This window comes from Lepisma saccharinum, chromosome 6, assembly GCF_977018435.1.
Source record: "Lepisma saccharinum chromosome 6, izLepSacc3.1, whole genome shotgun sequence".
Taxonomy (NCBI): Eukaryota; Metazoa; Arthropoda; class Insecta; order Zygentoma; family Lepismatidae; genus Lepisma; species Lepisma saccharinum.
Genome location: NC_139234.1, coordinates 56,979,198 through 56,993,088, shown reverse-complemented (window position 1 = coordinate 56,993,088; position 13,891 = coordinate 56,979,198). Strand labels below are relative to the sequence as shown.

General features: G+C 36.6%; 1 protein-coding gene across 1 annotated transcript in view; it reads right to left on the bottom strand.

Moving 5' to 3' along the window:
- Nucleotides 1-444: 444 nt before the first annotated feature.
- LOC145988794 (uncharacterized) overlaps nucleotides 445-13,891 on the bottom strand; it is a 31,684-nt gene continuing 18,237 nt past the window's right edge. The window contains exons 6-9 of the mRNA XM_083123981.1: nucleotides 13,559-13,814; nucleotides 11,299-11,599; nucleotides 9,082-9,288; nucleotides 445-1,051 (exon numbers count right to left, since the gene is read on the bottom strand). Coding sequence (XP_082980107.1) covers nucleotides 930-1,051; nucleotides 9,082-9,288; nucleotides 11,299-11,599; nucleotides 13,559-13,814 — 886 coding nt within the window. The 3' untranslated portion in view covers nucleotides 445-929. The remainder of the gene's footprint in view (nucleotides 1,052-9,081; nucleotides 9,289-11,298; nucleotides 11,600-13,558; nucleotides 13,815-13,891) is intronic.

Below are 13,891 nucleotides of genomic sequence, written 5' to 3'. Positions count from 1 at the left end.
GCAAGAGACTGTGTTGCCTCAGAATACGTCACTTACGAATGAGTCAACATTATTATGCATTATGTAATATTGTTATTTAGATGAATAACAGGAAAATGCTGATGATCAAATGTCTTATTTTGTAAACATTTTGCTATTCTCACATTCAAATTTAAATAATGTCATCTTTGTTCCTTCACTATCTACTGCTGTCATGGTTCTTACGTTCAAAATCAGGAATCCCTGGGAGAGGAAATTGTAACTTCTGAAATCTAGGACTTCATTATTACAACAGTATTATGGCAGTTGATTGAATGTAAAAAATATAGATCAAGAATTTGAAAAATAAATAAACCACAGTGATTAAGGAAAGAGGTTCAAGGTAAAAAGTACCTTTTCTAAATACTAGTATGTAAAATATTGATACTGCATGGACTAAGTGGGTGCTTGAACTTCTACTAATACATCACAAGACAATTTTCTTCATTGTTGTTGTTATCTAGCCTGTTACATTCATGGCAGAATATTGCCATAGTCCACTTTATCAAAAACAACTGTAGCTACCAAATACATAGTAAAAAAAATAAAAAGAATATGTTAACAGTTATACATCTAGAACGTTCATATTTTATCACATGTGCATGTTCTTTACTTTCACATGTACATTATCAATCACAAACATGACTCATAAACTTACATGCACGCTTTGCAAAATTCGCTCATTGAAACCAAAAAAAATACTATCACTAGATACAAATTACGTAGTAATTGCTATCAAAAGTGTACTATTTCTAAGTGAACACACTTCACTTCAAAAGGTATTATAAAAAAAGAAAAACTGCCTCATTACCTATTATTCTTGACAAAGTGTAGAATAAAATAGTTACAGCAGTTTGTTCAGCGATACTCCAATGCACTGTTTTATTTCAACATACTAATGGCTTAGTATGTTAGGTAATAACGCCTTTTTTGGAGTTCAGTTCACTGGAGTCATTAATTGCTTGACAGTGGTTAACTTCTTGTGATGGCTGAACCTGTTCAAGTTCTTTATCCAAATCCCATGCCACCACATCTGGAAAAATATAATTAAAAAATTATAAGAAAAAATATAAAACAATTTTGGATGGACATGAATTTTCTTATTAAGCCTCAGCTGGACCTTTCTCTCAACAGCTGAAAACAACTCCTTCTATTGAAAAAATCTCCCAACATATGCTTCCAATTTCTGTGATACTCTGCAGGACTTTTCTAGTAGGATGCATGAAGTGATGTAATTTATGAACATTTAATTTGGGGTTCTTGTTTGGCGTACAAAAAATAGTAAAATTAGCATTTAGGGGGTGTGAAAGCAGTATTAAAAAATTATTGCCTCATTTGAGCTGGAATGAGACTTGGGAATCTCTAGAACTTGTAATACAGAAAACTCCCATTTATTTATAACTCTTTTATTTCTCTCTGTGTGTAAATTCTTTCCAGCTTCTTTTCTTAACCATATTACCTTCTTTCACGATTAGATCTTGTCCAATTTTCCCTCTTGCGTTCTTTGCTCTCTCTTACTGGCTCTTCAGATATCGAGCTTCCTTCATTTCTTGCACTTCTCTTTCTCTCTCTCCCTCCACTTGCTCATTCTCTATTTCACTTTCTCCCTTTTGCTTCTGTGTCTCATTCTCTCTTTCTATAGATATCTCTGTATGCCTCCCTTTTTGTTTCTCTTCCTTCCTTTATCTTTCTATACTGTTTCTTTGTTCCTTTTCTCACTCTATCGTGAGAAATGTTTATCTTCATTTCTCACAATCCACCCCTCCTTCTGTTGTTATACTCTGTTTTGGTTGGTTTTCCTCTTCCTTTTCCTCTCTTTTAGTCTGTCTTGCATCTATTTTCACTGGAGGCACCTGGCACAGTGGTTTGGATCCCACCTTAAATTGTAGGTCCAGTTCCAATTAGCCTTTCTGGACATAAAGTGGACTTAAAACAACAAATCAATCAATCAATCTTTATTTTCACTTTCATTCTCTATCCTTTAGTTTTCATTTTTGATTTCTCCATTAAGGAGGAAATGTAATCAGGAAGCACCACGCCTCATTAACCTCATTAATCCGGACTAATGGGGGGGATAAGTTGACCGGTTTAACGAAAGTCCAGATTAACTGAAATAACCTAAAAGAACAGTAGGAAATGCATTAAAACAAAACACATTTATTATGGTGTATTTAAAGTGCACAGGCCTAAATACACTATACAGTACAGTACAAATTCTGAGGGAAACAAAATTTCATCAGTAGTTGACTGCCTTTTCTTTGGAAAGTTCTCTTGTTGACTTCTAGCCACATTTAAAACCTTGCATTCTGCTTTTTTTTTTTCCTGTCTGGATTAAGTGAAGTCTGGCTTATAGTGGTCCGGATTAACGAGGTTGTACTGTATTTCTTTATTTTTCTTAGGATTTATGGTTATTTCAAAAGCTGATAATTCCGAAACATATAAAGCTTGTTTTGTGCTCATTTGGAAGATGGAACGGAAAATCAGAATTTTGTCATTTGAAAGTAGCGAATATCTATTAATTTTAATGCAGGGTGTCATTTGAAAGAACAATAGGATGGTCGCCCCCCCCCCTTTCCTTCTTGTTTTGAAACATCAAATCTCTGGTTATGATTGAGACATCTCAACCAGAGATCATTATTTCCAACCCACTTGTAAACTATATCGTACTTATGGCATTCCATTTGAATTCAATTAAGTTTAACACACCATAGCTACATACAAAAATTTCTCGTTATGCAATTTGTGGTGACTTTATACAGGGACACCAATTTATATGGGTCTGGGCCCAAGCCCACCCAATAATTTATGTGATTTGTGAACTTATAATTCAAATTTTTTAGCCCACCCAGTGTTTTTGAAAAATTGACACCCCTGGTTGTCTCTTTTAGATGCCATGTATTCGGTATTTTTTCAGACATCTAGTGTTTCACAAGTACTCTTGTATCAAACACTAAAACTGGGCTGTGTTTCTGATGTATGTTGAGTCACTTGGTCGTTTAATCCTCTTCGAGAGATGGTTGAGATCTGTAGTGTTTTGTTGTGTTCTATAAAAATAAGTCGAGGTGGTCCCCGATCGAGGAAAACTATATGTTTGAAAGCATTGTTTTCAATCTTTGTTGCACAATATGAATAGCCACTTTGAAGACAGGTTTATTTTTGCAAGCAGTCCTATTAAATGCACACACACAGCATTTAGATGATTAAGAATGTGTTTTATGGAAACATCTCATGTCAGCCAAAACACATTTTCACCTCACTTAAGGATTATGTGAATTCAATTGAAATTGTACCAATAACTACAGCTGAATGTAAATGCGGGTTCCGTGACATGAATCTAACCTTTACTGAACAGAGTGAGATTAAATATTTGCTTGAATCATAGAATACATTGCCGTAAACCAATTTCGGTGTTGGTGTTTTATTTTCATTTGATATGAGCTCCAATTACCATTTTAAACCTTTGTTTTAAAAGTTATTCAACACAAAAATGGTTACTGGGGTCATTTTAAGTTTTTTCGACTTAATTACTACCTTCATTTGATTTTTTTATTTTCTAAAAATTTCGGGGGGGGGGGGCTGTAATGCCTTCAGCACTCCCTCTGTGTATGCCAGTGCATTCTGGATCTCCCCTCCTAAATAGTCCTCGGCTCAAAGGTGACAGAAAAGCCAAGGTGAATTCCATTTTATAATCTCTAATTCTCCGAAACAACTCTTTTTGGAATAACATGTAGATATGATATAATTCTTGAAGCTTTTCTGGTGCCGAATATTGAAGAGGTTTTCTCGGGCAATCGGCCAGGTGATTTCCGGAAAAGCTTCCAAGCTTTTGAGAGCTAACGTCACTCTCATCTTCAGGGAATGATATCATGTCACTATATCCTAGTTCAGAACACAATATTTAGACTTTGACCCACCTCAAAACAATTTGAGCACACTGGTATTAGAGAATCCGATTTGTACATCTAATTATATGCCAACAATATATAATGTTATTACGATAAGCATTCCTCACGTTTTCATCACTGTAAAAATAATTTGGAGCTATGCTTACGATGGGGCACCGCGATGGTATAGTCAAGTCGACCTCAGTTTCTGAATTGTTAGTAGAGAGTGCTACGATGGCAAGGTTTGCGGGTAAGACATAGATGTTTGTGTTTTTCCTAAATGAGAAAATAGAGAATTGATTAAAGTTAATTTTAAAAGAAAGTATTGACGGAGAATAACAGGGAAGTTTTCCTTTTGTATAAAAAAAAATATCGGCTGGGCATCTCACTGGCCTGCAGGAGACTAAGATTCGATTCCTTTGGTGTGTTATTTAAGGTTGGATTTTTGTGGCCTTCTCTCTGCATAAAGCAGCTTAGGAGACACCGATTCTCAAATAAATAGGTACCAGTGGAGGACAATACCCTTGGGGGTGGGGGAGGCTAAAGGAGGCATGGTGCAACAAATGAATGGCCCCGGTGATCCGGTCGTGAGTGGGGGTGCAGCATCACACCCCTGACCGCCTTTACCCCCCAGGGTTTCCCCCAGGTACCCATGTTATTTGACGCTGGGTGGGCACCGGGGCCGCTTCCATCGTTAGAAAAGTTCCCAGATTTGAAGTGGCCGGGGATCGAACCCGGGACCTTTATCATGGTAGTTAGATGCGTTACCGACTGAGCCACCGTGTACAAAAACTACAAGATCATAATCACAGCTGACACAAACTCCTCCTCTCCGTGGTGGTACAGCCAAGAAACTAACACCAAGGGAGTAGCCATGGAGGAATTCATTTCAGAGCACAACTTACAAGTCGAAAATCAGCCAGATAATTCCCCACCTACAGGGGAAGGGTGGGCGCCTCAAGCAACATTGATCTAACACTCATGAATGCAAGGGCCTGGGGCGATGTCAAAAACTGGAAAGTTATAGATCTCGCCACAATAAGAGATCACAACTTAATACTATTCGACTTAATCTACAGGCAACATCAGCTTTCAACAGACAGACCAGGAGAACATATTAAACTGGAGAAAAATTGATCATCAAAAATTCCTAGAAAAACTCATTATCCCTGAACAATTGGACCAACAAAAATCACTCAACACGCTCACAGAGGAACTCTATTTAAAAAATCAGACAAGCAATTCAAAATTCAACACCCAGAAATAACCAAAGGGAAATGAAGAGGAAGCCATGGCCAAAGGAAACAAATGCAAAAAGCCAGGAAACTATATAAAAAATCCATCATCGCACAATACAGAACTGCCAACCTCCAGATTTACCGTGCCAATAAAAGGCAATACGAAACTGAGCTACTATATTTTAAGACACAACAATGGAATATCTTCATCGAAAATGTCTGGAAATAAATAAATGGAGCACCCCATATAAAATTGCTACTGGCAAAATTAAAAAAAACGCAAACCATTTCCACCTTAATGACGAGAACAACACAAATATGGCAAAGGACTTGGAAGAAACCATCAACTTCCTAATGAAGAATCTCATACCAGACGTCAAACCTGAAAACGACAGCGATGAAAATAAGGATACAAGAAAAATCTATCATCAGCCATATCCAGAATCACCGATATTACCTAGAAAACAAAATAAGCAGCATGAAAAGGAAGAAGTCCCCGGGACCAGATGGAATTCCTGTGGAAATAATACAAGAAATCACCCCAGTACTTACACCTTACATTACTCAACTATTTAATGAGTGCCTTATTCAGAAGACATTCCCAGAAACCTGGAAGGAAGCAAACTTAATCATCAAGAAACATCCAAATAAAGATGAAACCAGGGTCAATTCATACAGACCAATATGCCTTCTCAATGTTTTGGGAAAACTTTTTGAGAAACTTATCCTAAAAAAACTCAAAGAATTTCGCCTGCTCAAGCCCATATCAGGGATACAATTTGGGTTCACAGAAGGTAAATGCACTGACAATGCATTACGACTGCTATCGTCTACAACACAAAACACTCCAAACAAGTACATGGTGGGAATTATGGTGGACATTGCCGGGGCATTTCACAACTTGTGGTGGCCCAGCCTCTTTAAAACACTCAAAAACATGAACAAGTACACTCTTTCTACTCCTGAAAAGTTATTTCTCTAACAGAAAAGTTAGCATCAAATATCAGGCTCTACAAATGAGTAAGATTACGTGAAAAGGTTGTCCACAGGGTTCCATTCTGGGACCCGAGCTTTGGAATACTAACTTGGAGCCTGCGCTTATGAAACTACAAGAACATCCAGACATAGACCAGATCATAGCTTATGCGGATGACATTATCATGCTCAATTCTGGTAACTTAAGAAGGGAAATCGAAGATAAAGCATCTACTGCAATCAATATGCTATCCGATTCGTGTGATCATGCTAAACTCAAAATAGCTTCGGAAAAGATGCATTATATTATCCTTAAGGGGAAGTTACAAAGAAACCCTCAAATCAAACTCAGAGAAAAAAAACTTAAAAAGAGTAAGAGAAGCTAAATACCTTGGTATGACTCTTCAAGAGAAGATGTTTTTTAACAGACACATAGACCTGGCAACAACCCAGGCAGAAACAACTATAAACTGTCTAGCCACATTGAGTCCCGCAAACTACAACCTTCCACTATCACACATAAAAACATATCTCATTACCATATATAATGCTATTATTTCCTACAGTTCGCCCCTGTGGGCCATGGAAACAAGTAAACAGTACATTAAAAACAGATTGAGATCTTGACAACGCAAAGTGATACTTCGCCTCACGGGTGCATTCAAAACAACTTCAACCCTAGCTCTTCTGATAATTGCGGGCCTACAGCCTATTGAAATTGTCATTAAAACTAGAGCATCAAAATATTACTTTAGATATGGACAAGAGGACGAAATCTATAACCTATACCAGAAATTCACCACCACTTGTTTAGCATCTGGCAACAGGAATGGACACAAGCTACGCAAGGAAGGAGACTTCACAGCTTCCTTCCAAACATAAAAGAGCGACTATCGATGGACCATTTCCACCCCACGAGAGGTCTCATACATTTCCTAATGGGAGACGGTCCCTACGGTCAACACCTAAATAAGCACAACCTCAGACAGACTGATAAATGCCTGAAATGTAAAACCGAGACGGACACACCGGAACATAAAGCCTTCTTTTGCCACACATCGAACAAACAAATCGAAGATTTAAGACAAAAGCTACCAAACTTCAACATGTACCAGTTAATAAGAAATCCCGAGCACTTTACATTACTAAATGACTTAACAAACCTGGTGTCGAAAGAGGAACTTTCCCTCTTCAAATCCGGCATCACTCACCTCCCCATTCAACCCCTACCTCCGGAATGTAATATACCCCCCAGAAGATCACAAAGAGTCCAACTTCGACTAACTCAACAACAACAACAGGACATGCCTCCTTCGGACTAAGATCACCAAGAGGATAATGAAGCAGAACCTATCACAGGAACATCAAGAAGGAGACATTAATACACAAGACAGTGATACGGCAGAAAGAAAAAAAGGTTACGCCTCCCCAGAGAAAGGCAAAGGATAACACTGCAAGGACTCGACCCAGGAACCAAACGAATTTAACCCAGATTTTTCTTTTTCGGTTCTTTCTTAAACTGTAATCTTACACCCCCTTGTTTATTTTCGTTAGTAAACAGTCTGCAAACTTCTCTCACTGATTGTTGACAATTCTCCATATTTCCACTACCGAACATACTAAAGTACCTGATACTTCGCAGGAAATCCCTCCCTACTTCTTTCCTTCCTGATGATGTCCCGGGTACCAACCGTCATACCGATGTTCATCCCAGTCCGACCAACTCTTGCTGGTCTCCCGCAAGTCTCCTTGCATCAAGCACCACTCGTTCTTTCATATCCCTTCCTAGTATTAATACTTACATCTCAAAGCCAATAATACTCTCACTATCTCAAACTTAACATACTAGAACATAGACCCTGCTTAAAATTCATAGAATCGTGTTAATGTCTATCCCTCATCTCATTCATCAACACTAATGCACACGACACACAATAAAACTTATTGTAACAAAATATTACCCACCCAATTACACACTTATTTCATATCCGTGTTCATAAATAATATTAATGTCAAACACTAATACATATTTACTTCCTACTATTACTAACTTTTATTTTAATCTTCTCACCTTGTAGCATGAAGTAAAACCAACTTTGTTCAGGAAAACCGAACAAATTTGGTTTTTCACACTGGCGCATTCATGCCAATGTCACAGTGAATTATTGTAATAAAAAATGAAAAATAAAGGATGAATCAAGGAAAAGCGGGGGAATCCGTAAAAATTCATGGAACTGACACCCTGGGGTAATTTTCAGGTACCAGGGCATAAGTGCATACCTCCAAAAGTAGTTTGATTACTTTTTTTTGATAGATCCGTATACATAAAAATAATAATCTTTCTATGTAACCATTTCTTGTATACTGTTTAGGAAAATAAAATTCTTGTCTCGTAAAAAAAAAATGGTAATCAAAAGGTCCCAGGCTCGATACCCGATAGAGGTTCAGAACCTACTTTAAACTGTAGGTCCAGTCCCAATTAGGATATCTATACATAAAATGAATTTAAAACAAAAAATCCATTCAACATGAAGGATTTTAAGACATTATTTTCTGTTTGTACGTTTCTCATATATTTTCATGAATAAAAAGGTTTAATTCACTTAGCCTCATGTTGTGGAGTAAATGCAATTTTATATTGGATCAGTAGAATATCAGTATCGGTAAATTTTATTCAGTAATTTATCAGCATTAGGGAAAAAATAAGACATAAGACAATAAGCCATTTTGGACCATTCTTTGATTGATTTTATTAGGTTATTCTATGCTGCTTTTCTGCCACTTGGCTAATCACGATGAAGCTGAGTGGTGATATTATGAAATTGATGACTGGACACTCACAAAGAATCCTGCCCAGGCCAGGATTCGAACCTGGGAACCCTGGTATTGTAGCGTGATATGGTAATCACTCTGCCACAGGGGAGAAGGAACTAAATTAATTATAAGTGACAATAATAAATAAATACCTTGACTGTGCCTTTTCTCAGCAGGTGCACTTAAAACAGGTTTAGCCCACGGTGGCCTTCCTGATCCGTTTCCTCCTGAACTCCCCTTTCTGAGTGGTGGAAGCTGCTTCTTAGGCGAGGAGAGAGACTCTGGGAGTGGAGCAGTCTTGTTTATTTTTTTCAAGAAAGGCCTTTTCTTAACTGCTGTTGTTTCCAGTTCCAGTTGATCTAAAATGCAATACATGAGATTCACTTCAATAAGATAAGACACACAAATATACACAATTAACGTATTTCTCCTTTTTACCCCAGTTAGATTGTTGAGCATTTCCTCATTCTTACAAATGTAACAATAAATGCTAGAGTATCTAGGACCATAGAGAAGCTTACTGTTGAAAAGAGGTTCCTTCAAGGGAGACTACTGTCAGATTAACAATTATAGATACAAGAGTTTGGACTCCAATTAAAAATTATCCAATAGACCTACATAGAAACGAGTTATATCAAAATTTAGCTTATTAAATTCTGCGTTAATCTATGCTAACCAATTTTTTTCGAGTATGTCTTCTATTTTTTATCATCGTGAGAAGAAAAAAGTGCCTTTATTTTTAGTTTTGCAAATGATCGCTCCCTTTGAAATTCCATAAATAAAAAACAGGTGGTCAGATTGTGATGAAATTTTAGTATGGTGTAGGCGAAAGATTTTAAACACATTTCTTTATTTTCAGATTTTCAAAATTGGTCAAAAAAACATTCTTATCAATTTTGCGAAACAACTTTCTCCTTGTATTAGGTAGTCATACAAATACAATACTGGTCTTGTTTAGAAGCTCTTTGCATCTGTTTTTAACATCCATTATCATTATCAATTTACATTGCGAAACTGATTTTATATAGATTTTTATTCAACGGAGTAAAGATGCATGTGGAACGTGCCAACACTGCACACAGTGATGTCTGCTGAATCATAGAATCTGTGGGCTGATACTGTAAGTCAATAATTTCATGGTAAAAAAAAAAAGTAAAGTGCTCCCCTGTGCTTAGCACCATGCCATGAAGGCGTATAGGGGGTGTGGGGGTAACGCCCCACACTTTCTTGATCCGGTCGTATGTGGGGGTGATGTGATCAGCATCACGGCCCTGACCGCCTTTATCCCCCACGGTTTCCCCCAGGTACCCATGTCATTCGATGCTGGGTGGGCACCAGGGCCGCTTCCGTTAGAAAAGTTCCCGGATTTGAACCAGCTGGGGATCGAACCCAGGACTTTTAGCATGGTAGTCAGACACGTTACTGACTGAGCCATCACGGCCACATAATTTCATGGTAACTTTTATGTAGGTCTACTGGTTAATTTGTAATTGGAGTCCAAACTTGAGTACGTATATATAATTTTTACTCCAACACTAGGATACTGTATCTGATGCAGGTATATTGGTTTATCTGTAAAATTACTGATCATTTTACCAATCTGTTGTTACTTTATTATTAATATTATGGATAAAGACATAAATAATTCATAGTTTCTTCTTCAAGGCAACTCACGTTCATGCATACATTAATTAATCATTCAAATTCTTTCAAGGATATTTTAAATTTGATATTGAATGAGTAGGATACTGGATATTGGTATCAATATTTGTACTTTTGTTTATATCACCAACAATGTCATGTTAATACATCCCTATTACACACACACACATTTGGGGTAAACACAAAATCAAAATTTTGGTACTTAAACAAACTGACCTTCATGTTTAAATTTAGTGTAGGTATAAAATGACATTTCAGTATTATTGTGGCAAACAGATTTTCAATTTTGATTTGTAAACTTTACATTAATTACATAAATAATTTTGTTTTTGTTTTATTCTTGTAAGCATACGTATCACTAAATGATATATTATATTTTTTTTCCTTTTTAAAACACATTCTATAACCTAAGTGATATGATGTATGTATTACATTTATACCACAGAAGGAGCACTGTGTTTATATACAAATAATACATTGTACATATATCAGATCATATATACAAGTTCATAAATTAAATTTATAAAAATATTAGATAATTTTCTTATTAAACTGAAATGATATTATTGGTTGTTATTTACTGTCAGCCAATTTATTAGGGAAAAAAATGAAGAATAAATATGGACCTTCTTTTTGGATTACACTTTAATTGTAGCATAATATGATTAAATCAATCATTAGTAATACAATATACTGAAATCACCCACCTCTTATAAGTTCCGTAACACTTGCTGATGGACTCTGAGCATCCTGTGAAGTCGAGAAATTCCGTATAACTGAATCTTGATATGTTTTTTTATCCACTGGTTCTGCATCTTTTGCACTTTTTACCAAAGTCAATACTTCGTCAGTTTCAACACAGTTCACTTCACTGCACTGTTTCAAGCCATCGCCTTCACTGTCATCATTGTTAGTAGGTAATTCACTACTGATCTTTCTCACTGGAGATTCTTGTACAAAGATCACACGAGCTCCAGAAGTCTTATCTATCACTGGTTTGTCAGGTTTCTTTATAGTAAAGAGAGAAGAGGAAGGGGGGAAAATATATTACAGTTGTATTCATAACAATGTACTTACATTTTCCTTTATTAAAAAATTATCCTCATATACTTCAATGTTAAAGGCAGGTCCTTAGTTCTACAGAATCCCATTTAAATCTCACCTACCTAACTGGCTAAGCAAGTCAGACAAAATACAATGATAATGTTTGATTCAGTGCATATTTCCATTTCTATTCATGAAGCACAGAAACTATGAACATAATTGACTTAAAAGGTTGACTTTTAACAGATTTATATATTATATGGAGTGGACTGACTGTACATAGTAAAGACTGTTACTGAGAGAAAACTGCATTGCAACAGGACCATAATTTTTTATTGCTGGCAATTAAGGGTCCGAGCATATTACAACCAATTTCCAAAATTTTCATTTCGTTGCAATAAATTGTCTTTTTACGGATTTTTTTAAATGTGGGGATGGGAGTGTCATGTCATTGAAGAATGCCTTTTGTCGTGATTATTTGTAAATTTGAATCAATATGTCCCATGCCAGTGGCAGATTTCAATAATGTGACAAATAATTAGACGTGAGTGAGTTACTAAAATTTTCTGCAAAACTTACATGTAGAGGTTCCATCAATTTCTGCTTGGGAAATTGTTGCTTCGCTGCTGGGCTGGCTTCTCGTTCCTGTCATTTCCCAGCCCAGTAGTGAAGCAACGACTTCCCAAGTGGATGTTGGCAGAGGCCACCGAAATTAATAGAACCTCTACAAGTAAGTTTCACGAAAATATTTAGTAACTCGCTTATGATTATCAATCACATCTTTTATTCCCCAAACATGAATGACAGACCTTTTCTTAAACAAAAAATAAGCTTTTATACAAGTGTTTTGTTGTTTGGATATGCCCTAAAATCATGTGTATATTAATGAACAAACAAACAAAAAAAGAACTGAAATATTGTCGTTAGTTTTGGAGATATGATGTGGTGCTGGTTCACTTTATGAACAGATGGATCAGCAGTCCTCAACCAATGCACCAAATAGCATAGCAATTCTTTCATTCATGGAAATGTTGCAAGGAAAAGAATCAAATGTTGTAACAAAAACTACATTTAATTCCATAATAGGGAGATGAATTCCTCATACTACGAATGACCACAGTGCCTCCAGTGCATTTCATCATAAAATGGAACTGCCAGAGAGCATAGAAGCCTGATGTTTTCCACACTACCCCGCCTAGTGTCTAGAAAGTCAGAAAACAGTAGCAGCGTGACTTGATAAGCTGACCTTGTTCCACCTAATGAAAAGCAACTTAGCAACTTTTGGCCCTGAAAGTAATGTTGTGGCACAATCAAAACAGCAATTACTTAACAATAGCATTCACAACTATATATTTTAATGTGAAAAAGTATGTTGAAATCAGAATTAACAATTAAAGTTGCCCTACTCAGAGCCCTCTGGAGCCCATTTCAAGCATCAGATTGCACTGAAACTTTGTATAGAGGCCATGGAGACCATTGGAAAGCAAATGATGATGAAAAAATTGTTCAAATTTTCACCACCAGGTTGAAATGTGATGCTGAAATCTGCTGCACAGTGAATATCATGGGCAATGCTTTGTTCGCCCATTGATCATACTGTCTTGTGCTTCCAAAGGGTCGTTTGCATTGACAAGACACATACTGAACACTGCTGTACCGACATAAACTCAAATTAGTGGTTATTGTTACTTCAGAACCACATTTCAACCTGGTGGTGAAAATCTGAACTACTACTCTTTCATCAGCATTCCATTTCGCATGGTCTCGATAACTTCTATTTCAAGTTTCACTGGAATCAGTTTCTTCAACCAGACTCCAGAGTGCTCTTAAATTGTGTCCATCCAGTACAATGTGTGTCGAAGGTACATTTTTGACATGTCTTCAGATTATATTGAAGAAGAAGAAGAAAAAAGACAATCTCACCATGATCTCTGATATTGGTCTGAATGGATCCGTGATAACATCCCCGTCAGAATCATCCAGCCTGTCACCGTCTCCAAATTCATGTTTCCCATTTGCATGTAACTTCTCTTCCTTCTCCCTTTCTTCTCTTATCTTCCTTATTCTCTCAAGCCTCTCCTTCTTTTCTTGTTCATCCAGCATCTTCTGCACAGCCATATCCTTTTCAACTCGTGCATTCAAGTTATCATATTGCATGATAACACAATTCAGCAACCACCTTAAAATTGAACATAATACATAAATTCATAAAATTAAACACTATCCTACAGGTGATACTACCTTGAATCAGAACAT